At 44.5% G+C, this 23765-nt stretch overlaps 1 protein-coding gene across 4 annotated transcripts in view; it reads right to left on the bottom strand.

Annotated features, from left to right (window-relative positions):
- The window catches only part of PACC1 (proton activated chloride channel 1), a 33906-nt gene extending 15626 nt beyond the window's left edge, over positions 1 to 18280 (bottom strand). The window contains exons 1-2 of one of the 4 annotated variants that reach the window (XM_074322222.1): positions 18105 to 18280; positions 13714 to 13810 (exon numbers count right to left, since the gene is read on the bottom strand). In XM_074322222.1, the coding sequence (XP_074178323.1) occupies positions 13714 to 13810; positions 18105 to 18140 (133 nt within the window). In that variant the 5' untranslated portion in view covers positions 18141 to 18280. Of the gene's footprint in view, positions 1 to 13713; positions 13811 to 17848 lie in introns of all 4 variants that reach the window. The other 3 variants (XM_019738050.2, XM_074322220.1, XM_074322221.1) reach the window with 3 other exon arrangements.
- Positions 18281 to 23765: the final 5485 nt, after the last annotated feature.

Below are 23765 nucleotides of genomic sequence, written 5' to 3'. Positions count from 1 at the left end.
AACACAGGAAGCTAAAAATAATAATCTAATTAACTCAATGCAAAAAAGACCTTCTCCAAAACATATTTTATTCAAACTGTCAAAAATCAATGACAAAGAATTCTCAAGGCAGCCAGTAAAAAAGACTGTAACCTACAAAAGAAACCCCATTCGATTATCACCAGATTTCACAGTAGAAATGTTACAAGACAGGAGAAAGTGGAAGGAACTATTCAAAATATTGAAAGAGATGAACCATCAACCAAGGATAATATATGCAGCAGTTATCCTATAGACATGCAGGAGAAATAAAGGCTTTCCCAGACAAACAAAACCTGAGAGAATTTGCCACCACAAGATCTGCATTACAAGTAGTGTTTAAAGGCGTTCTACTGGAAACAAAGAGTCAAAAGTGCACAAAATTTTGAGTAAAATAATCGACAGAAGCAAGAAACTGCGAATCTACTTCAGAATAGGCTAATAAACACTTATAACAAAGATTAAAGGGTGAAAAGGGCATTAAAAATAACTATAACAGCAATTTGGTAATGAATGTACAACATAAAAAGGGATAATTTGTGATGATAAAACCATAAAAGGGAAGGAGGAAAAGGACTGAATGGGTACAGGTGAATGAAGATAAGGGCAATCAGAAAAAAAAAGACTATTGTATGCATGAGACATAAACACAAACCTAATGGTAACCACAAAATAAAAACCCAGAGCTAAAACACAAACATTAAAAAAAAAAAAAAAAAAGAGGAAACAGAGAAAAATAATCATAGAAAACACCCAAACTAAAATAGCAGACAAAATTGCAAGGGAAAAGAAACAACGGAGGTACAGAGCAACCAGAGAACAAAAGATAAAATGGCTGCAGTAAGTTCTCACATATCAATAATCACCCTGGATATAAATGAGCTGAACTCACCAATTAAAAGGCAGAGTAGCTGGATAGATTAAAAATTAAGACCCAACATTATATGCTGCCTGCAGGAGAGCTCAGCTCAGCTCCAAAGACAAACATAGGCTCAAAGCAAAGGGGTAGAAGACGATACTTCAGCAAATGGAATCCAGAGAAAATCTGGTGCATGCGTACTTAGACAAAATAGATTTAAAGATAAAAAAGGTAACAAGCAGGAGAACTTCCGGTCTAGATGGTGATGTAGGTAAACACTGTGCTCATCTTCTCCCACGACCACATCAAAATTACAACTAAATTACAGAAAACTATCATTGAGAACCACTTGAAGACTAGATGAACGAAGTCCTATAACTAAGGAAAAAGAAGCCACATTGAGACCGGTAGGAGGGCCAGGCAGATCCCACACCCACAGTGTGGTGATTAAGAAACAGGAGGGATATCTCAGCTGCAGCGGTCCTCCTGAGGAGGGAGGGGCCCAGCCCCACACCAGGTCCACAGTCCGGAGCACCAGTGCCAAGAAGAGGAGTCCCCATAACTTGTGTTACGGGGTTGTGTCTGAGTGAGACAGAAGGCTGCTGGAGACCTAGGCACACCTCTTAGGGGGCCATGCACAGACTCACTTGCTCAGAACCTCACACAATCTGTGCTCCAGTGCAGGGGAGAAACCAAGTTGACGAGCTTCAGGGCGAGGGCTGGAGGGGCAGGGGTCAGGGCAGATCTCTCCAGGGATAGTACTGCTGGCAGCCTCCATTGATCCTTTGTTGAGTCGTCCCCCCACACAGCCGAGAGGACGCCAGATTTGTGCTCTCCATTATTCTAGCTAACACTGATCGCGCCACCCTGATGATTCCCAGAAACCCTGTCCCACCCAAATCACGCACCCAGCCCAAGCCTTTTCCAGCAGCTCTTCCATACACCAGGGGACTGCCTGAGCTTGCACTGTGGACTTTCTCAAAACTTCTCAAAGGTCCACAAACCCCAAACAAGCAGCAGCTGGCCTCAGCATGCTTTATAGCTCTTGCTAAGTGGCCCAGGCCCAGTACAAGCAGACAAAATGAGGAGACAAACATGCCCCAAATGAAAGAACTCCAGAAAAAGAACTAAACAAAATAGACACAAGCAATCTACCAGACACAGTGTTCAAAACACTATTTATAAGGATGCTCAATGAATGTAAGGGTTAGATCAGATGAACACAGTAAGAACTTCAACAAAGAGAAAACACAAAACAGAACCAGTCAGAAATGAAAATACAATAACTGAAATGAAGAATACATTAGAGGGTATCAACAGGTTAGATGAAGCTGAGGATCAAATCATCGATTTGGAAGAGAAGGTAGCGGAAAACACCCAACAGAACAGCAAAAAGAAAAAAGAATTTTTAAAAATGAGGATAATTTAAGGGACCTCTGGGACATCAAGCCACCAACATTTGTATCATAGGGGCACCAGAAGGAGAAGAGCGAGAGCAAGGACTTGAAAACCTGTTTGAAGAAATAATGACTGAAAGCTTCCCTGACATGGTGAAGGGAACTGACAAACAAGTCCAGGAAATACAGAGAGTCCCAAACAAGATAAACCTAAAGAGGATCCACATGAAGAACATCATAAAATGCCAAAAATTAAAGACAAAGAGAGGATCTTAAAAGTAACAAGAGAAAAACAGTCACATACAAGGGAGCTCCCTTAAAACTATCAGCTGATTTCTCAACAGAAACTCTGCAGGCCAGAGGGAATGGCACAAAATATTCAAAGTGATGAAAGATAAAGACCTACAACCAAGATTACTCTACCCAGTAAGGCTATCATTTAGAATCAAAGGAAAGATAGAGTTTCCCAGACAAGAAAAAGCTAAAGGAGTTCATCAACCCTAAACCAGTATTACAAGAAATGTTGAAACGACTTGTTTAAGAAGAAAAGATCAAGAACATGAATAAGAAACTATAAGAAAAAAAATTCTCATTGACAAAGGCAAACACTTAGTAAAAGCAATGGATCACCAACTATAAAGCTAGTACAAAGGTTAAAAGACGAAAGTAGGAACATCATATGTAATTACAACAATAAGGTATAAACACAAACAAAAGTAAGAAATAATGACAAAAACAAACATGGAGGGGTGAGTAAAAAATTGTACTGATTTTAGAATATGTCCAAACTTAAGTAACCATCATCTTAAAATAGATTGCTATAAACATAGCTTGGTATATAAGAAGCACATTAAACCAAAAGCCTACAACAGATATACAAGAAATAGAGAAAAAGAAATCCAAACACAAAGCTGTAGAAAGTCATCAAATTACAAATGAACAAAGCAACAGAATAAGGAACAGAAAACTACAAAACAATCAGAAAACAATTAACTTGCAATAACTGCATACCAATCAGTAATTACATATCAATCAATAATTACTTTAAGTGTAAATGTGCTAAATGCTCCAATCAAAAGACAGAGTGGCTGAATAGACAAAAAAAGAAACACAAAAAAACAAGACTCGTACATATGCTGCCTACAAGAGATCGAAAGACACACAGACTGAAACTAAAGGGATGGAAAATATATTTTGTGCAAACAGAAATGAAAAAAAAACAAAAAAACAAGCTGGGGTAGCAATACTTATATCACACAAAACAGACTTTAAAACAAGGACTATAACAAGAGACAAAGGGCATTTTTCATAATGATAACGAGACCAATCCAATAAGAGTATATAACCCTTATAAACATTTATGCACCCAACATAGGAGCACTTTAATATATAAAGCAAATATTGATGGACATAAAGAGAGATACTGACAATAACACAGTCACAGTAGGAGACCTTAACACCCCTTGTCATCAATGGATAGATCGTCCTGACAGAAAATCAACAAGTAAACAGTGGCCTTAAATAACACAGTAGACCAGATGGATTTGATAGTTTTAGTGCATTTCACCCAACAGTACCAGAATATACATTCTTTTCAAATGCACATGAACATTTTACAGAATAGACCACACGTTAGGCCAAAAAAAAAAAGTCTCAAATTAAAGAAGACTGAAATCATATCAATCATCTTATCTGATCACAATGGCATGAAACTAGAAATCAATTATAGATAGAAGAAAACTGAAATACACACAAACACCTGGAAGCTAAAAAACATGCTCTGAAACAGTGACTGGGTTAACAACAAGATCAAGGAAGAATCAAAACATACCTTGAGACAAATGAAAATGAAAAAAAAAAAAAAAACACAAAAAACCACAATGACTCAAAATATATGGGCCACAGTCAAAGCAGTTCTAAGACGGAAAATCAAAGCAATACAGGCATACCTCAAGAAACAAGAAAAATCTCAAACAATCTAACCTTACACCTAAAGAAATTAGGAAAAGAACAGAGCAGAAGGAAATAATAAAGCTCAGAAATAAAAAATAAGAGTCTTAAAAAAAATGGAAAAGATCAATGAAACCAAGAGCTGGTTCTTTGAAAAATTAAATTGATAAACCTTTAGCCAGACTCCTCAAGAAAAAACAAGAGAGGACCCAAATAAATAAAATCAGAAAGAAAAGTGACAAATGACACCAAAGAAATACAAAAGATCGTAAGAGACTACAAACAATTATATGCCAACAAACTGGACAACCTAAAAGAAATGGATAAATTCTTAGAAACATCTTCCATGACTGAATCAGGAAGAAATAGAAAAACTGAACAGACCAATAACTGCTAACGAAATCACATTAGTAATCAAAAAACTACCAACAAACAAAAGTTCTGGACCATATGGCTTCACAGGTGAATTTTACCAAACATTCAAATAAGAATGAACACCTATCCTTCTCAAACTACTCCAAAGAAAGTAAAGAGGGAAACCTCCCAAATTCATTTTATGAAGCCACCGTTACCCTGGTACCAACACCAAACAAAGACACTAGAAAAACAGAAAATTATAGGCCAATATCCCTGTTGAACATAGATACAAAAATCTTCAACAATATATTAGCAAATTGAATTCAGCAATAAATTTTAAAAGATCAAATGATTAAGAGGGATTTATTCCTGTAATACAAGGTTGGTTCATTACCTTCAAATCAATTAACATGATACACCACATAAACAAAAAGAAGAATATGAGTCATATGATATCAGTAGATGCAGAAAAAACATTTGTCAAAATCCAAAATCTATTTATAATAAAAACTCTCAGCAAAGTGCAGACACAGGGAACATATCTCAACTTAATAAAGGCAATACATGAAAAACCGAAAGCTAACATCATACTCAACAGTCAAAAGCTGAAAGCTTTTCCTTTAAGATCAGGAACAAGACAAGGATGTCCACTTTCACCACTTTTATTCAACATAGTATTGGAAGTCCCAGCCACATCCACAAGACAAGAAAAATAAAAGGCATCCAAAATGGAAAGGAAGAAGTAAAACTTCATTATTTGTAGATGACATGATACTATTGAGAGAGAACCCTAAAAAGTCCACCAAAAATCAACTAGAATTGACAAATGAATTCAGTAAAGTAGGATACAAAAACTAATATTCAGAAATCAGTTGCATTTTTATACACCAATAATGAACTATCAGATAGAGAAATCAAGAAAACAATCCCATTTACAATTGCATCAAAAAGAAAACCCAAAATACCTAGGAATAAATTTAACCAAAGTAAAAGATCTGTACTCTGAAAATTTTAAGACACTGAAGAAATTGAAGATAGGAACCAATGGAAGCATATGCCATGCTCATGGATAGGAGGAATTAACATCATTAAAATGTTCATACGAGGGTGGCCAGTTGGCTCAGTTGGTTAGAAAGCAATGCTCATAACACCAAGGTCGCCGGTTCAATTCCCACATGGGCCAGTGAGCTGCACCCTCCACAAATAGATTGAAAACAACGACCTGACTTTGAGCTGATGGGTCCTGGAAAAACACACGGTTCCCCAATATTCCCCAATTTTAAAAAAAGCTTTTTAATAAAATTAAATTTAAAGAAAGTCCATACTACCCAAAGCTATCTACAGATTCAATGCAATCCCTATCAAAATACCAATGGCATTTTTCACAGAACTAGAACAACATAATCCTAAAATTTTTCTGGAACCACAAAAGACCCCAAGTAGCCAAAGCACTCTTGAGAAAGAAGAACAAAGTTGGAGGTATCATACTACCAGATATCAAACTATACTACAAGGCTACAATAATCAAAACAGCATGGTACTGGCATAAAAACAGACACATAGATGAACGGAACAGAATAGACAGCCCAGAAATAAATCCACACCAATATGGTCAATTAATCTATGACAAAGGAGATAAGACTATCCAATGGAGTAAATAGTCCTTCTGCGAGTGGTATTGGCAAAATTGGACCGATACGTGCAAAAAAAATGAAATGAGACCACTTTCTTATACCGTATACAAGAGTAAACTCAAAATGGATTAAAGATTTAAATGTAAGACCCAAAACAATAAAACTCCTAGAAGAAAACATAGGCAGTAAACTCTTTGACACTGCTCTTAGTAGTATTCTTTTGGATATGTCTCCTTGGGCCACGGAAACAAAAGGAAAAATAAACAAATGGGGTTACATCAAAATAAAAAGGTTTTGCACAGCACAGGAAACCATCACCAAAATGAAAAGACGACCTACTGAATGGGAGAAGATAATTGCCAATGATACATCCGATAAGGGGTTAATATCCAAAACATATAAGGAATTCACAGAGCTTAACATCAAAAAGACAAACAATCCAATTTAAAAATGGGCAGAGGACCTAAATAGACATTTCTCCAAAGAGGACATACAAATGGCCAACAAACACATGAAAAGATACTCAACATCAGAAAAGTGCAAATTAAAACCACAATGAGATACCACCTCACACCTGTTAGAATGGCTATCATCAATAAATCAACAAACAAGTGTTGGGGGGATAGCAAATTGGGGCAGCCACTATGGAGAAGAGTATGAAAATTCCTCAAAAAGTTAAAAATAAAACTACCATATAACTCAGCAATTCCACTTCTAAGTATTTATCTGAAGAAATAAAAAACACTAATTTGAAAAGATATACGCACCACCACCACCACCGCCCCTCCCACCCGCCGCCCTTGGCTCACTGCAGCACTATTACAACAGCCAAAACATGGAAACAGCTAAGTGTCCTTCCATGGATGATTGGATAAAGAAGATATGGCACAAATATACAATGTAACACTACTCAGCCATACGGAAGATGAAATATTGCCATTTGCAACAACATGGATGGATCTTAAGAGTATTATACTAAGTGAAAAAGGTCAGAAGGAAAAGGACAAGAACCTTATGATTTCAGTCATACATGGGATATAAAACAGAAAGGAAACATAAAACAAACAAAAACAGAAACTCATAGACACAGACAACAATATGGTGGTTACCAGAGGGGCAGGGGAGTGAGGGGAAGACCAAGAAGATAAAGGGGGTCAAATACATGGTGACAGAAGGAGACTAGATTTCAGGAGGTAGACACACAATAGAATATGCAGATGTCATACTACGAAGTTGTACACCTGAAACTTATAGGATGTTATTAACCAATGTTACCCCAAAAAACTTCTTTTTTAAATGGACTTTAAAAACAAAGTTATGAGTATTTGCAAAATGTTTCGTTTTATTGTATTTGAAAGCACATAAGCAGGCCCAGCACAGAACTATCAAAGTGTCCTAGGCTGGTAGAGATAAGGAAGTCATTCATCCTCTTCTTCTACAAACGTGCATCCAGCACCAACTCTACGTGCGAAGCTCTGTGCTATGTAAGTGCGTCAGGGAGATACGGCGAGAGGGCTGATGGTCTGTGCTCCAACCGCTACAATTCAGAAGGATGTCAGGATGTAAAATGTGAGGCGTCCTTTGCTCAGAGGAAAGAATGGGGAGTGTGAGGAGAAGGCAGAGAGCAGCAACAACTTTGCGTAAGAGCTCACACGGCACAGCGCCAAAAGCACCAGGAGCAACTGAGGAAGAAATAATGGGGTGTTCATGACTCATTTATGTTCTGAACTGAAAGACCAGATTATCTAGCCCAGTGGTTAAGAGCACGAGCTTTAGAGTCAGAGAGATTTGGGCTCCAGCTCTGCTAACTACTCTGTGACCCAGACCATGTGCTCCCAAGTCTCCCTTTCTTCATGTAAAAAGGAAATAATCATTTCCATTTTATAGGGTGTCTGAGAGAAGCATATGATAGAATGTTGCCAAATGCATTCCACTACAGAATGCCTGCTCAGTGACTATTACTGAAGAAATAGAATGTACCCTCTACACCACACAAAAATGAAGACCTCGATGAAGATATCACAAATGAAGACCATGCACTCCAATCTCTTAATTTAATGAATTAGAAAAAAATATATGCTGAAGGTAAAATGGAGGTGGGGCAGAACAGTGTCCTTCACAGAGCAGGCATGTAGTGTTTCCGACTGTTAAATGAATAATCCAAATAATAGATGAACTCAGTCTTGCAAGGCTAACTAGCTACCCTCCATTTGTCAGAGAAGACAAGTACATTTCAAGCATGCAAAACTATAAACCAAGTGGTGTGCCTTGTTATTTCTGGCAAAATACTTGAGAAAGTTTTGACTTTACACAGGAGTGTAAATTCTTCAAGTGTCTGTGAGGCTCCTTGAGGCCTTTCGGACCAGGTTACTGTAGGCCACGGATGTTTACTGCACAGCTACCAAGACAAGTGAGGAAGCAGGAAGCCCTAAGGAACCCCCCGGGGCATCTGAGAGCTGAGCCAGCAGGGTACATAGCAGCTCTCCAAACGGAATGAAAACAATTCTTTTTCACCTTCTTTTGTCTGACTCTACTTCTGGCTGCTTCTCATTGTTATCGGGGACTGTGTCGGTTTCTGCTTTCTCGTGGCTGTGGTCTCTGCCTTCCCTCCGTTTCTCTCACGACCCTGCTCCACTTTACTAAGTGCCTTTCCATGAGCTTTGCATTCAGACCTTCTTCCAGAAAGTGTCCTGTACAGGAAGGCTCATTAGACACATCACAAGACACTGTCCTCCTTCATGCCCAGTCCACAGATGGCTTCCCTTAGCTCAGGGAATCCCTGACCAGTCACAGGTAGCTGAGTGGCAGGGCCACAGGTCCCAAAGTATGGTAGTCTGAGCACAGGGACCGAACCACTGCTGTTTTGCTTGGAAGGCACTCCCAGCTTCCATGGTCCATGTGGGACCACAGTTTCACTTCCAAACATGGCACATTCATGGTCATCAGCTGCTCGTAACTGCAGTGGCAACAGGTACCAGGTTGCTACATTCTAATGGAGTTGGAACAGATCCCAAGGCAAAACTGAAGGAACTCTGAAATGACTGATTGGGCGCATGACATCTGAACAGAATTTTTAAGAGCTGGTCCAACCCCGTTCCTCATTCAGTGATGCAGTAACTGGCACAATCAGAACGCATCCTGGAGTCTTGACTCCTAGTCAATGCTTTCCCTACATGACAGACGTTACTACCTAGGATTCTAGTCAGTAAGGACGATAAAAGAAAATCTGATTGAAGGAATGTACCTTCCTAACAAACAGAAGTCTGGGCATTTTTAAGGCAAACTGCATATTACATCCAAGCTGAACCATATACTGAAGGTGAACAATGACCGGCATGTGTGGGCAGCGTCCACTGTATCATAAGGCAGATAAACATGATTTGAAATGCTCTACCATCATGGTACGTACCTTTGATTAGGGAAAGAGATAGATCTCTCCCTACATGTTCTTGAAGAATTCTAAGAATCTTAGACACAAAACGGTCATAAGACAATTGCATCACTTGGATTTGTTTGGCAGAGGTACTTGGACAAATTACTCTCATGGGAACCGTGGCCAAGAGTCTCCTCCTCTGTGTCACTCACAAAACCACGCTGAACTCCATTATAGGCCTTTTCTAGATCCACAAATTGGCATGTAAATAAAAACTGTAAAGCTATTTATCACTCACATGTGCTGTGTCACTCGAATTCTGAAACTAGACACTATTATGTTTCACCCTTTAAAAAAAAAAAAAAAAGGTGCGGGATATTTGACAAAATGTTCCATGCACTCTGCAGTCAGAAACACCAAACACTGGCTTTTTTTATGGCAAGCTGGATGAATGTATTTTAAAAGTACATATCCTTTATATGAAGACAAACTCGAGGTACTAGTAGAAAGACAAGAATGATGCATAAGATTTTCTTGGGAAAGGTAATTTACGCATTTTGTAAAATTTACAACAGAAGTGCTTCAAAAACGCACACTTGCCTCAGCATGTAAATCAAGCCATTAAGAGGATCTGTGACAAGCAACTCACTTTCTGAAAACATCCTGCGTCCTCGGTTCAGAGGAAGGGGAACTGGCTGTCTATTATGAACCCTGCAAAACCCTACGGTGAAGAGTGCTCTAAGCCAACATGCATTCTGAATGTAAAGAAGGAATGAATTCTTTGTCTCTGTTTTTCTTTTTCAGTGATTTTTTTTTAAGTGTGTTTTTCCAGGACCCATCAGCTCCAAGCCAAGTAGTAGTTTCAATCTAGTTGTGGAGGGCACAGCTCAGTGGCCTAGGCGGGGATTGAACTGGCAACCTTGTTGTTAAGAGCACCGCACTTCAACCAACTGAGCTAACCAGCCGCCCAGTGATTTGGTTTTTTGAGATATAATTTACATACCATAACATTTACCCTTTTAAAGTGAATATATTTAGTAGCTTTTAGTATATTCACAAGGTGTGCAACCATTACCACTCTCATCTAACTGGAGAACATTTTCATGACCCAAAAAGAAATTCCACACACATCTGCAGTCACTATTCCTTCCCCCTACTCCCTGCCACCAATAATCTACTTTCTATCTCTATGGATTTGTCTATTCTGGACATTTCACATAAAAATAGAATCATATAACGTGGCCTTTTGTTTCTGACTTCTTTCATATTTTCTAGATTTATCCATATTGTAGCATGTATCAATTCTTCATTCCTTTTTTACCACCAAGTAATATTCCACTATATTAATATACCATTTTATTTATCCATTCATCAGTTCATGGACATCTGGATAGTTTCTATCATTTGGCTATTATGAATAATGCTGCTATGAACATACAAGTTTTTGAGTGGACGTAAGTTTTCATTTCTCTAGGATTGAAACTGCTGGGTCATAGTACATCTATATTTACCCTTTTGAGGACCTGCCAGACTCTTTCCATAGCAGCTGCACCATTTTACATTCCCACCAGCATTACAAGTGGGTTCTAATTTCTTGACATCCTCACCAAAACTTGTTATGGTCCGTCTTTATTGATTGTAGCCACCTTAGGAGGTGTGAAGTAATATCTCATCGTGGTTTACATTTGCATTTCCCTGATGATTAACGTTGTTGAGCATCTTTCTGTGTGCTTATCAGTCATTTGTGTATTTAGCTATAAAAGGAAGTGTCCTCTTTCCAAGTCTGCCCTTCCTCTTCCTGCTGCCTCCATCTATCCTCTTCTAATTGGGGGCAAGAAGGCAGGTAGCGCAGGTACAACAGGCAGAACAATGGCCCACCAAAGATGGCCAGGTGCTAATGCTTGGAAACTAAATATGTCAAGTTACATGGCAAAGAGAAATGAAGGCAGAGCTGAGATTCAAGTTGCTCATCACCTAACCTTAGAACAGGGACATTATCTCAGGTTATCTGGGTGGACCCACTGTAATCGCCAGGGCTCTTTAAACATGGAAGAGGGAGGCAGAAGTCAGTCTCCAAATGATGAGATGTGAGAAAGACTCACACAGCAACTGCCAGTGTGAAGATGGAAGAAGGGCCAGGAGCCAAAGAAGTAGGGCAGCCTCTAGAAGCTGGGAAAGAGGCCGGCCCGGTGGCTCAGGCGGTTAGAGCTCCGTGCTCCTAACGCCGAAGGCTGCCCGTTCGATTCCCACATGGGCCAGTGGGCTCTCAACCACAAGGTTGCCAGTTCAATTCCTCGAGTCCCGCAAGGGACGGTGGGCTCCGCCCCTTGCAACTAAGATTGAACACGGCACCTTGAGCTGCGCTGCCTCCCAGATGGCTCAGTTGGTTGGAGCGTGTCCTCTTAACCACAAGGTTGCCGGTTCGACTCCCGCAAGGGATGGTGGGCTGCGCCCCTGCAACTAGCAACTGCAACTGGACCTGGAGCTGAGCTGCGCCCTCCACAACTAAGACTGAAAGGACAACAACTTGACTTGGAAAAACGGCCTGGAAGTACACACTGTTCCCCAATAAAGTCCTGTTCCCCTTCCCCAATAAAATCTTTAAAAAAAAAAAAAAAATAGAAGCTAGGAAAGGCACTAACACGGATAACCCCTAGAGCCTCCAGAAAGGAATTCAGGCTTGCCCACATCTTAATTTTAGCCCAGTGAGACCCCCTTCGGACTTCTGACCTCCATAACTATAATAAATTTGTGTTGTTTTAAGCCCCTATGTTTGTGGTGATTTGTTATGGAAACATAGAAACCAATACACAAGGTTTTTAAACTATACTCCCTGGAACATTAGGACCTTAGATGCAGTGTCTGGAGTCGGGGCAATGGGGGATGCTACTACTTTTACATATTGGGCTTTAATAAAAGGATGCTTATTTTTTAAAAACCACTGACAGTCTGGGGTCAGACAGACCTTGATCCAGTCTGTTTACCAGCCACGTGATCTTCCCACACTTTACTTAAGCTCCCTGAGCCTCAGGGAGGCTCAGCCTCATCTGTAAATATGACGACAACCACCTCACAGGGTTGCTCCAAATGGGGCAACGGGCATGACAAAGCCTGGCCCCGAGGACGCAGTCAGTAAATGTAAGCTGTCTTTCTAGCCTCCTTCCTTTTATAAAGTCTTCTCTAAGGACTGGGCACAATCACAAAATTTCCTGTCCCATTCCCTTTCTCCACAAATATAGGAATCAAGAGGAGCAGAATCCCACCTTCCTGAGCCCACTCAAGAAGCTGGAGTCTAGCTGGGGCTCCATTCAGTCATTCATTCATTCAACAAATCGTTATTGCATGGCCAGGGCTAAGGTGGTGAGCAAAACAGACTGGTCTCTACCCTAATGGAGCTTACATTCTAGAATAGACAGACATTAATCAGACACACAGATACACCATTCCACCAGCAACAGCTACAAGGGAGAGGTGTGCAGACCACGTGTGACAGTGTTGGAGGGTGGGAAGTGACCCAGGCGGGAGGTGAGAGAAGGCTGGGGAGGAAAACAGTGAGTTGAAGAATGATCACGCGTGAACTAGGCGATGGAGGGAAGAGAACCCCAGACAGAGGACTCCGTCCTACAGTGGGAAGGAATGAGGCCCGAAACAAAAGGCGGCCAGCACAAGGGAGGGGCAGAGAAAAAGGTGAAGAAGGGAAGGAAGGTAAAAAGAATGACTCCCAAGTGCAGCTGGGTGGGTGGTGGAGCCTATTAGATTCCCTTCCAGAGGCTCTGGGAAGTGACCCAGATATTAGAGCCCAAGTGCTACCAGCTTCCTAGGGAAAAACTAACGCAAGAGCAGAGACCCAAAGCCTTTGCTATTGTATCCAATGACCTGGCCCCAGGAACGGGCTGAAACTGAAGTACAGAAAAGAGCCAATACCAGCCTGGACACATCTTCTGTCCCAAGGCTGGTTAAATATGTATAGCTTTAAAACTAGGGCAATGCCTGAGATCTGACACTAAGGCACAAGGCACCTCCTGTCCCACAGCCACCCAGCTGGCGAGGCACCTGGCCTCCAGCTGCGGCAACAACACACACCATTTTCCCCACTCTTCCAGCCCCAGCACTGAACCCACTTACCTGGTAAGACTCCCGAGCCCTGGGCTCTGACTGCCCCCTTGTCCCGCTCGTCCGCCTGATCTGAGTTCTCAACGACCTGGTCCAACTCCTCACTCAGCTAAAGGGAGAAACAAAGAGGGCAAACAGGTCAGCTACATCCGCCCTACTTTCCAGACTAGAATAAGAAAGCAGAAGCTGCTTCCCACGTAATTGTCACACACACACACACGCACTAATCACATGATATAGGGTATGTTATGCCAATTCTACACTGAAGCTCAGAAAACTCAAGTAACTTCCCATATATTCTTTTCCTAGAGCTGCCATAGCAAAGCACCGCAGACTGGGTGGCTTACAACAAAAATTTATTCCCTCCCAGTTCTGGAGGCTAGAAATCTGAAACCAAGGTGCTGGCAGGGCTGGTTCCTTCTGAGGGCTGTGAGGGAGACTCTTTCCCAATGTTCTCTCCCAGCTTCTGGCAATGGCGGCAACCTTGATGTTCCTTGGTGTATGGATGCATCTGATCTCCACTCTCTGTCTCCATCTTCACATGGCATCTCTCTTTCTTCACTTGGTCTTCTTCTTCTAAGGACACCACTCATACTGGATTTGGGCCCACCTGACTCCAGTATAACTTAATCTTAATTAATTACACCTGCAATGACCCTATTTCCAAATAAGGTCACATTCTGAGGGACTGGGGGTTAGGACTTCAACCTATCTTTGTGTGGAGGTGGGAGGCACAATTCCACACACAACATTTTCCATGGCCATAGAGCCAGGAATCAAATCCAAGTTGGCCTAGTTCCAAAGCCCATGATCTTAACCACTTCCCAAAGGAGAAGGAAATGCAGCTTAGAGTCTGCTGAGTGAGAAGCTGCCGTCAGAGGTCTCCCGGACTCTGACTAAAGTTCACTGACTCGGGCTGCAAACGGCAGAAAAAAGGGAGAGGCGCCCATTTCAGGGACAGATGCTAATTAGCAGCCTGGCAGCAACCTCACCCCATCAGTGTTCTCACCTGTCAAATGGGGGAAATGATGCCACTGAGGAGGGTAGGGGCGCAAAAAGGTTACAACAATAACCAGCAAGTCTCTGTGGCACTAAGGAGGAGAGTAAGCGAGGTCAGCACCCCAGTTAGAGGGGGAGCTTTCACTGAATTGGGGTGAATGGGGAGTGAGAATTTTCCCAAATATTTTCTTAGACCCACAGTGTAAATGCCTAAGGTCTCAAGACATTGTCATTAAAAATTCATCCCTAGGAGACTCGAGTTAAACAAAGCTCTGATGCATTTACCGTGTTTCCCCAAAAATAAGACCTAACTGGAAAATAAGCCCTAGCATGATTTTTCAGGACATCCCCTGAACACAAGCCCTAATGCGTCTTTTGGAGCACAACTTAATATAAGACCCTGTGGTGTGGGAGACCCTGCTCGCTGCGCCACTTGTCGTGCGGGGCGGCCTGCGGGGTCTCTGCTCCCGCTCCCCACACAAGAACGCAGGATATGGTGAGGCCAAAAAGGAACACCCACGGAGCCATAGGTAGGGGAGTCATACCGCTATGGTCTCACTGGAGGCTGGGCCCACCGGACGTGCGACTTGCTGTCCGTTTCTCTGCCAACCGACCGACGACTCTCCCCCACTCTCCTCCACTCTGCTCCTCGGCTCTCCTCCGTAGCCGCAGCAGTTATATTAGCGGCTAATTGGCTAACTGGCTACAGCTGACGGCCAACTAGCCACAGCCGACAACCATCTACTACCCGAGCCAAGCAACTTTCCACGTGAGGCTGAGAGCCTGTAAACTACTTTCTGGGGCTCTGTCCCCACAGACCCAATCTTATTTTCGGGGAAACATGGTATTATTGTTACAGCTCCCTCTTCACACCCTTAGCATCAGGTAAACACCCCAGCTTAAAGCCCTCCAATCCCAAAATAAAAGAAAACCAATGAGTGGGAGAGGGCTGGGAGGCTGAAAAGGCACCATGAGAGCCAGGCCCCTGGGAGCACAGATCAGGAGGCCCCCCGAGCTCTCGCTGGCCCAAGGGAAAGGAGGATGTTAATCCCAGGAAGGCCCCAAGTTCTCTGATCCAAGCCTCACCCGGGTTCAGCCTAACCCAGGTGACAACTCTCTTCTCACCCAGTTCCCCTTCTGACTTCCTGCAGCTGTGAAGAGCCCGCTTCATGGCCTGCCCCAGCCCCTGAAGCCAGTCTCCATTCAGCAAAGAAACCTCCCTCTAACTTAGGCCCACTTTCAGAATGATCTGGAAAGGAAAGATGCAGGCCACTCTCTGAACAGGCTCCCTCTTCTGAAGAAGGCAAGGCAGGGACTTCCAGATGGGCCACTGAAGAAAGGGGAGGATTACTGTCAAGGCCTTGCACCCCATGGGTGCCCCCAATTAGCAACTGACTCCACCTTTGGCGTTGGCCCTGCAAGCAGGATAACTGCCTATATTTTAATAAACGTTTTAGGAGACCTGCTAGGGGGACATACTGCAGGCTACACGTGCATAGTGAGGGACATGGTCCTGTAAACCAGGGACCCCAAAGCTCCCTACAAGTAGGAGCTGCACAATCCCTGTTAACAAGAGTTATCCTTCACCTGCCAGGCACTGAGCTATGCACTTTGCACACACTAACTCATCCAATCCTCACAACCACAGGAGGAAGGGGCTATCATCACTTTCATTTTGCAGATGAAGAAACTGAGGCTCAAAGAAGTTAAATAAAGGACTTGACAAAAATCACACAAATGGCCAGAGGCAGAGCCGGAATAGGAACATGGGCTTTTTTACTTCAAAGTCCCAGTATTTACCTGCTATACTCTCCTCCCTATAAATCTGACAACTTTCAGAGTCAGGGAAAGACACAACTCATTCCCCAGGATTCCCCCATTGTCTAGGGCACAGAATCTAGGGGCCACAGAATCCACAGCACTGGTTAAAATCCCTCAGGCTCCTTTTGGATGAAGGAAACAGACGGAGTAGGGGAGACAGTAGGAGAAATGTCAAAAGTCCCAAAGTCAGGTTCTAACCCAGATCCTACACTAACAAATAGTAAGCGTTAGGTAAATCTCATCTGACTTCAACTCAGCTTCACTTCCTACTGTGGGGCTAAGCCACCTGCTCTGTATACTCCACACAGTGTCCCTGACAAAGAGGGACACGTATGTCAGTGTTGATCAATATTGATCAAGACAGCAGCAAGTTCACATGAGGACTGGCCGAAGGCTACATTGGTCTGGGAAGTCCGTCTCCATGGAGCATGTGGAATTGGAGATTCCGCCTTTGAGTGGGGGGATATTAACCAATGGACCTTGAGGGGGGTAAAGAAATTGTATGAGCACAGGCATAGAGGCCGGAAAGCCAGAGTACACTGCTTAACAGCGAGCTTCTAAGTGTGGCCATTTCTGCGGGTTCCAGGTCACCGAGCTTGCTGAGAAGTGTGGACTGTTCTGGGTAAACCAAGGGCAACATCGGATGTATGGAGGGCGTGGGGAAGGAATGCTCTGGAATCAAGGCAGGGCCTCAGAAGGAATCTGCATAGTGTGGGGAGAGACCAAAGGGAGAGATGGTAACAGCTTCACACTCAGATGGTCTGAGCAGCCACCGGGACACACACCAGACTGAGAATGTGGAACTGCCGCACTCGGCAAGTGAGGGGGGCACAGTGGAGGCACAAGCTAGGAAGATGACCAGGGATGACCGAGCTTCGGGGCCTGAGGAGAAGGAGGAGAGCAGTTCACAGGTTGCAGTAAGAGTCAGGAGGAAGAGCTGGTTTGCGAGAAACGCTGGAACCGCAGCCTGTAACTCAGGCCAGACAAGAAAGAGACAAAGAACTGTTAAGTGATAAAAGTCGTGGGAGGAGGTAACTGGAGAGAACGATGGAGTGGGGACAGAAGCAGCCATGTCCGTGAAAGCACATTTTCAAAGACAGGCGGCCACCAAAACAAGATGTGATCATTATCCCTGTCATTAACAGCTGCAGCGGCCAGGAGGCCCGGGGCTGGGAGGGCTGGAGGCTGCACACGCATCCGCTACAGCTGGGAGGAGGACGCAGGCGCTGCCACTTGTTGCAAACAACACCGGGATCCTGGAGGCCACGGGGCGTCCCGCCCGCTGGCCACGCTGTTCCCTGGGTCCGGCGAGGCTTTAATCATTCACCTGCTGGTTATGGGTCGCGGCTCCGGGGCCCTCGCCCCATCCCCCGGCCAAGCGACCGCAGCATCCGGAGGAGGCTGGGCGCCCCGCTTCCTTCCTGCTCCGCCGCTCCTCTGCATTCGGGGACCCCATCCCGACGCAATCACCCGCTCCTACGCAGCACTTCCCGACGCCCCCCGCGACTCTCCCAGCCAGACCCCCGGGACTCCGCTCCTCCGCCTCGCAGGAAACTTTGTTCCCACCCCCCACTGCCTTGTACCTCCTGGTAGGATGTGGAGAGCTCCTGCCGGATCATGGCACTGACCAGAGCTAAGGCACACCTAAGCCCGCTAAGCCCAGGCGGAGCAGTGAGGCGAGCACCGTGGCTGCAGCGCCCGGACCCTTTAGCTCCGCGAGGCGCAACCGGTTCGGGGGGGCAGCCCCCAGATGAGGCGGGGCGGCATTTGACGCATGCGCCTCGCTCCCCCCGCCGCTGGAGCCGCGAAAGGGTTGCTGGGAAATGTAGTTCTGGGCAGACGGCACCTCTGCACAAAAGGGGCGGCACAGCCTGCGGATAACCCAGAGCCAGGCTTAACCCAGGGGTGAGACGCGCGTGCTCCCTTCCTCTCTCACTTCCTCTTTGCTGAAAGGGGAGGGACGGAGAAAATGAATGGAAAGTGGAACAAGGGGCCAGGTCAGATGCGTAGGAGAGCCTAATCTATAATTGCAAGAGGAAGCCTGACCTGGTGGTTTAGCGCTTTATATCTTAAAAGTTCTTTGACTCACATTATGTCCTTGATCCTGCAAGGACCCCCATAAGGGGGACATTTTCTCCGTTTTACAGACGAGGAAACTGACGTACCTTGTTTCAGAACGGAAGTGGGGGAGGGCAGTGATCAAGTGAAGATTATTTAATCCAGGAACAGGCTACAGAATCCAAACTCTTTCCCTTATTCCTAGGGCAGACACTTGGAGTAAGGACCTCCAGGTTCTGGTCCTGGCTCTGCCCCTCTCCCGCAGGTCTGATAATGCTCAGAATCCTCTCTTGGCCTTGGAACTCAAGACCTAACCCTGCCCTGCTTCACAGGGCTTTATGAGAGCCAAAATAGATCAGGCAGCAAATACCCAAGTCGCTGTTCCCCACAGCAGAAGCCTCGCATCCTGAATGGTGTGGCGAAACGAGTGTTTGCTCTGTGGCAGGATGGACCTGAGGACCCCATCTTCCCCTCCTCGCAGTGCCTGAACAGCTGTCCTGGGCAGCCACGCGGGGCTGCTTAGTGGTGAAGCAGATAGGGGTTGCTTATGCCTTGGTGAATGCTGCTCTGTGTTTCCTGCAGCTGCAGCTCTGCCACCCCTTGCACTCAGGCCACACTGGGCCTCTTCCCTCCTCAGCTACAAGCACAGTAGCACCAACCAGCACACCCTGGACCTCCAGGGGAGCGGTACCAGTGAAAGCCCTCCATCACCTCTCCTGACCACCCTTCCCCAACCCAGGCTCTGCTTCTACATCTCTTCGATGGGACAATATACATAGCACATAACACATTGTAGAAACTCAATAAACGTTTGTGAAGTTTATGATGGAACATTTATTCCAGCCATTACATTTAACACTTGCTTGTCAAAACAACAACAAACAACTCGTTAATTTCCTTACTGTATTAATACAAGAGTGGTTGATAGAACAAGTCACACAATCATAGAATTTTAGAGCAGGAAGGAACCAGAGAAATCTGACCCAGCTCTATCATTCCTCTCTATTCTTTGCTGATATGAACAAACTGGAAAATTGTGGGCTCCCATATTTGAGGGAGATACTGACTAATACAATATTAAGTGTGGTTTAACACATACAGTGCGCTGGGCGCTGGGATACCGAAATGAATAGACGACTCCAAGGTCCTTGCTCTTGTGGCTCTTCCATGCTACAGTGGAGAGACAGACCATGAACACATAAATAGAATTTTCTGTACTTGCTGTCCCTAGATCCTGTCCTCCCATTCCCTCAAGCACACACCAATCAAGCTTTCATACTGTCTACTCCATTGAAATGGTGCTTGTCAAGGTCACAAATGACTTTTGAGTTGTCAAATCCAATGGCTATCTCCCCATCTTTCTCTTTCTTGATCTGTCAGCTGTGTTGGACTCAGCTGATCACCCCCACCTTGCACACTTTCCTCCCCTGGCTTCCAGGACCCCACACACCCTCACATTGCCTCCCACCTCACTGCTCCTTTTCAGTCTCCTTTGCTGGTTTCTCCTCATCGGCTGAATTCTACAGGATGGCATTCCCCCGAGCTGGATCTTCGATCCCCTTTCTACTTACTCCTTATGGGCTAGTGATGTGGTCTTCTCTAGATTCACGGCTTGAATTGCCATCTATACCCTAAATATTCCTGTTATGGATTGAATGGTGTCTCCCAAAAGCTATCTGGAAGTCCTAACTCCTGGCACCTCAGATGTGACCTTACTTGGAAATAGGATTGTTGTGAATGTAATTAGTGAAGATGAGGTCATACTAAGTAAGGTGATCCCTTCATCTGTTATTGCTCGTGTCCTCACAAAAACATAGAAGATGTGAAGATAGACACACAAGGGAGAACGCCCTGTGATGACAGAAGCAGAGATCGCAGTGACGCAGCTGTAAGCCAAGGTGGCTTTAATCACTCATTTGCTGGTTACAGGTCATGGCTCAGAAGGCCCAGCTTCATCCTTGGCCAAGCAAGGGGCAGAATCCCAAGGCTCACCAGCCACCACCAGAAACTAGGACAAGGCAAGGAAGCGTTCTGTCCAGAGTCTTGGAGGGAGCATGACCCTGCTTGACACCTTGCTTTCAAACTTCTAGCCTCCAGAACTGTGAGAGAATAAATTCTGCTATTTTAAGCAGTCCAGTTTGTGGTACTTTGGTATGGCAGTCCTAGGAAATGAACACAGTTCCTAAGTGTATCCAAATGAATAACTCCAGTCTCCAGCTCTCCCGTGAGCCCAGGCTCACACATCCAACTGCCTAGGCAATTTCTGCACTGGATGTCCACCTCACAGCCGCAGCTACTAACAGCATGAACCTGGCAACCAAACTGCTTGGTTCCACATCTTGGCTCTGCCACTTAAAAATGTTGTGGTCTTGGGAACTTTAATCCCTCAGTTACCTCATATGTAAAATAGGAATATTACTACCTATTCATAGAGTTCCGAGAGGATTAACTGAGTCATTAGATATAACTTACTTGGAACGATGCCCAGCACATTGTAAATGGTATATTAGTGGTATTGGTTATTGCAAGGTTCCAAAGGAGCTATTGGTCTTCCTATCCCAAATCTGCTCCCCTCCCAGTCTTTCTCACTATAATAAACTCAATTTTCTCATTTGCTCTGGCCAAAACTCTGCCGTCATCCTCGTTTCCTCCCTTTCTTGTATAACCCATATCTAAATCAGCAAATCCTGCTGGCTCTGCTTTAAACATCTATTCAGAATCTGACCATATTTCACCACCTCCACCATCACCACCTTGGTACAAGCCACCAGCATTTCTCCTGACTATTTTCAGTAGCCTCCTAGCTGGTTTCTACTTCCATCTTTGTCACTCTATGGTCTCTTCCAACATAGTAGCAGCCAGGTAGAGTCTGCTAAACAAAGTCAGATCATGTCACTCCTCTGCTCCAATCCCACCAAAGCCAAAGTCTTCACAGTGGCCCAGATGGCCCTATAGGATCTGTCCTGTGGCCCCCACCTTTCCTATAACTCCTCCCCTCACTCCCTCAGGTGTCAGCATGCTGACACTAAGAGCCTTTGCACTGGCTATTCCCTGTCCCCAGAATGCTCTTATCCTGGATATCTATATGACTCACTTCCTCACCTACTTCAGTCTTTCTCCAAATATAACCTTATCAGTGATGCCTCCTCTGAGCAACCTTTAAAACAGCAAACCCCATTGCCAGCACATCCCCCTACCTGCTTATTTTTCTCCTTAGCATGTACTATCTTCTGACTTTCATTTATTTTCAGTCTCCCTCCACTAGAATGTAAGCTCCATGAAGATGGGGTTCTTATGTGTTTTATTCATGGCTGTATCCCAGTTCCTGACATTTATTGGTATTCAAATAGTCATTGAATAAATAAATGAACAAAATAATTTCATATAGTGCCAAGACCTCTAAAGAAAATTAAAAAGGATATATGATAGGGAGTGACAGGGCAGCTGTGAGGGGAGCGCAGATTTATCTCGTGGGAGTCAAGAGAGGCCTCTTGATGGTAGTGACGTGTGAGCTGAAACCTGAATGACAAGAAGGGACCAGCACGTGACAACCTGCACCCCAAGCGGAGGGCACCAGTACAGTACAAAGTCCCAGGCTGGAACACAAGCAGAGACTGGCGGCCAGGTTGTGCTGGTCCTGGGTTTGCTTGCTCTTATCCAGTCTTCACCTCTCAGCTCTGGGTTGCAGGGACTGGCCCTGAGGGCTGGCTTTCCACTGGGTTCAGTCCAAGGGAAGCACTGCTGGGATATGGGAGGGGGTGAGGGCAAGGGAGAAGCCAGGGTTTTCTTTCCCTTGCTCTCTCCTGGCAGCATCCCTTCCACGGCTCCAGCCCCTGCTGCAAAGGCTTTTTGTGGTTCTAGCTTCAGCCCAAGTCCCCAGACTCTAATAACACCACCTCCTCTGTTCCACTGGCAGAACGTCACAATCTTCTTGTTGTTGTTAATCTCCGGGTTGTTTCTCAGCCTCTTCAATCACCTGTGTAACCAACTCCCTGCATTACAGCCATTGTGTTTTACTTAGAATAACTTCTATTTTCCTTGCAGGTGACTGATGGATTCTTTCGAAAAGTGAAGCTAGTAGAAAGGCAATCAGGGATGCCTGGAGAAATCCAAGGATGTATGAACATGCATTAAATTATAGACTTATACTCAGCGTCTCGGGGGGAGAAAGCTAGATCTGATCAGTAGAAATTATAGGGAGCATCTTTTGGCTCAAAGGAGTTCCTAACAAATAGAACTGCAGAGAAAGGGCTCAAGCAGAGAAGCAGCACACTGTGAGCCAGGGATGCTATTAGGAAACATGATGCATTAGGAAGGGGATGATACTCTACTCAAGGGTTTAGAAGGGCCTCTTCTACCCTGAAGATCCTGTGACACAGAGTGACATAGATACTGCATGCCACAGCTTACCCAGCTTTTCACATCCATTATCATTTTTAGTTTCAATACAATTCTGTCAACAGGCAGGTCTGTCTGAATTGAGATTCAGAGGGCCTGTGGACAGACCCTGTTTAGGTTGTTCTGCACAAGAAGCCCATTCTGTTGAGTAAGTGAATGTATGAAAACGTGGTGCAGTCACTCAGGGGGGTGTCACCTGGTGGTTAGGAGCACACTGGGACACAGGGTTCTGCCACCTACTCTGTGACCTTGAGCAAGGTACTTAAGGTCTCTGCACTTCTGTTTCATCATCTGTAAAATGGGTGATAATAATAGTTCTTATTTCATAGAGTTACAGTGAGGGTGAAATGAGTGAACACAGGCAAAAGCACTGAACCACTGCCTGGCATACAGTAAGCCCTGCATTGGTCTCCCTTTGCCAGTTCTACCAACCACAAAATGTTGGCAAGTCCCAAGAGCTCAGTCCTTGGTCCTCTCCTCCTCCTTATCCACAGGCCCTTCCTTGACAATCTCATTCATTCCGTGGCTTTAAATACAATCTACATGCCAATGATTCCAAAATTTATATCTCTAGCCGGGAACTCTTCTCCCAGTTCCAGACTCATATAACCAACGGTCAATTTGATACTTCTGCTTAGATATCTAAGTGTCCTCCAACTAAACAAAGCCTATCTTGATCTTCTCCCCCAAACCTGCTCCTCCTCCAAACCATCTCTCCTTATCTCAGTAAAGTGGCAACTGCATCCTTCCTGTTGCCCAGGCCCAAACCCTCAGGGTCATCCTTGCCT

This window comes from Rhinolophus sinicus, linkage group LG17, assembly GCF_036562045.2.
Source record: "Rhinolophus sinicus isolate RSC01 linkage group LG17, ASM3656204v1, whole genome shotgun sequence".
Lineage (NCBI taxonomy): Eukaryota > Metazoa > Chordata > Mammalia > Chiroptera > Rhinolophidae > Rhinolophus > Rhinolophus sinicus.
This window is presented reverse-complemented; position numbering and strand designations above follow the sequence as displayed.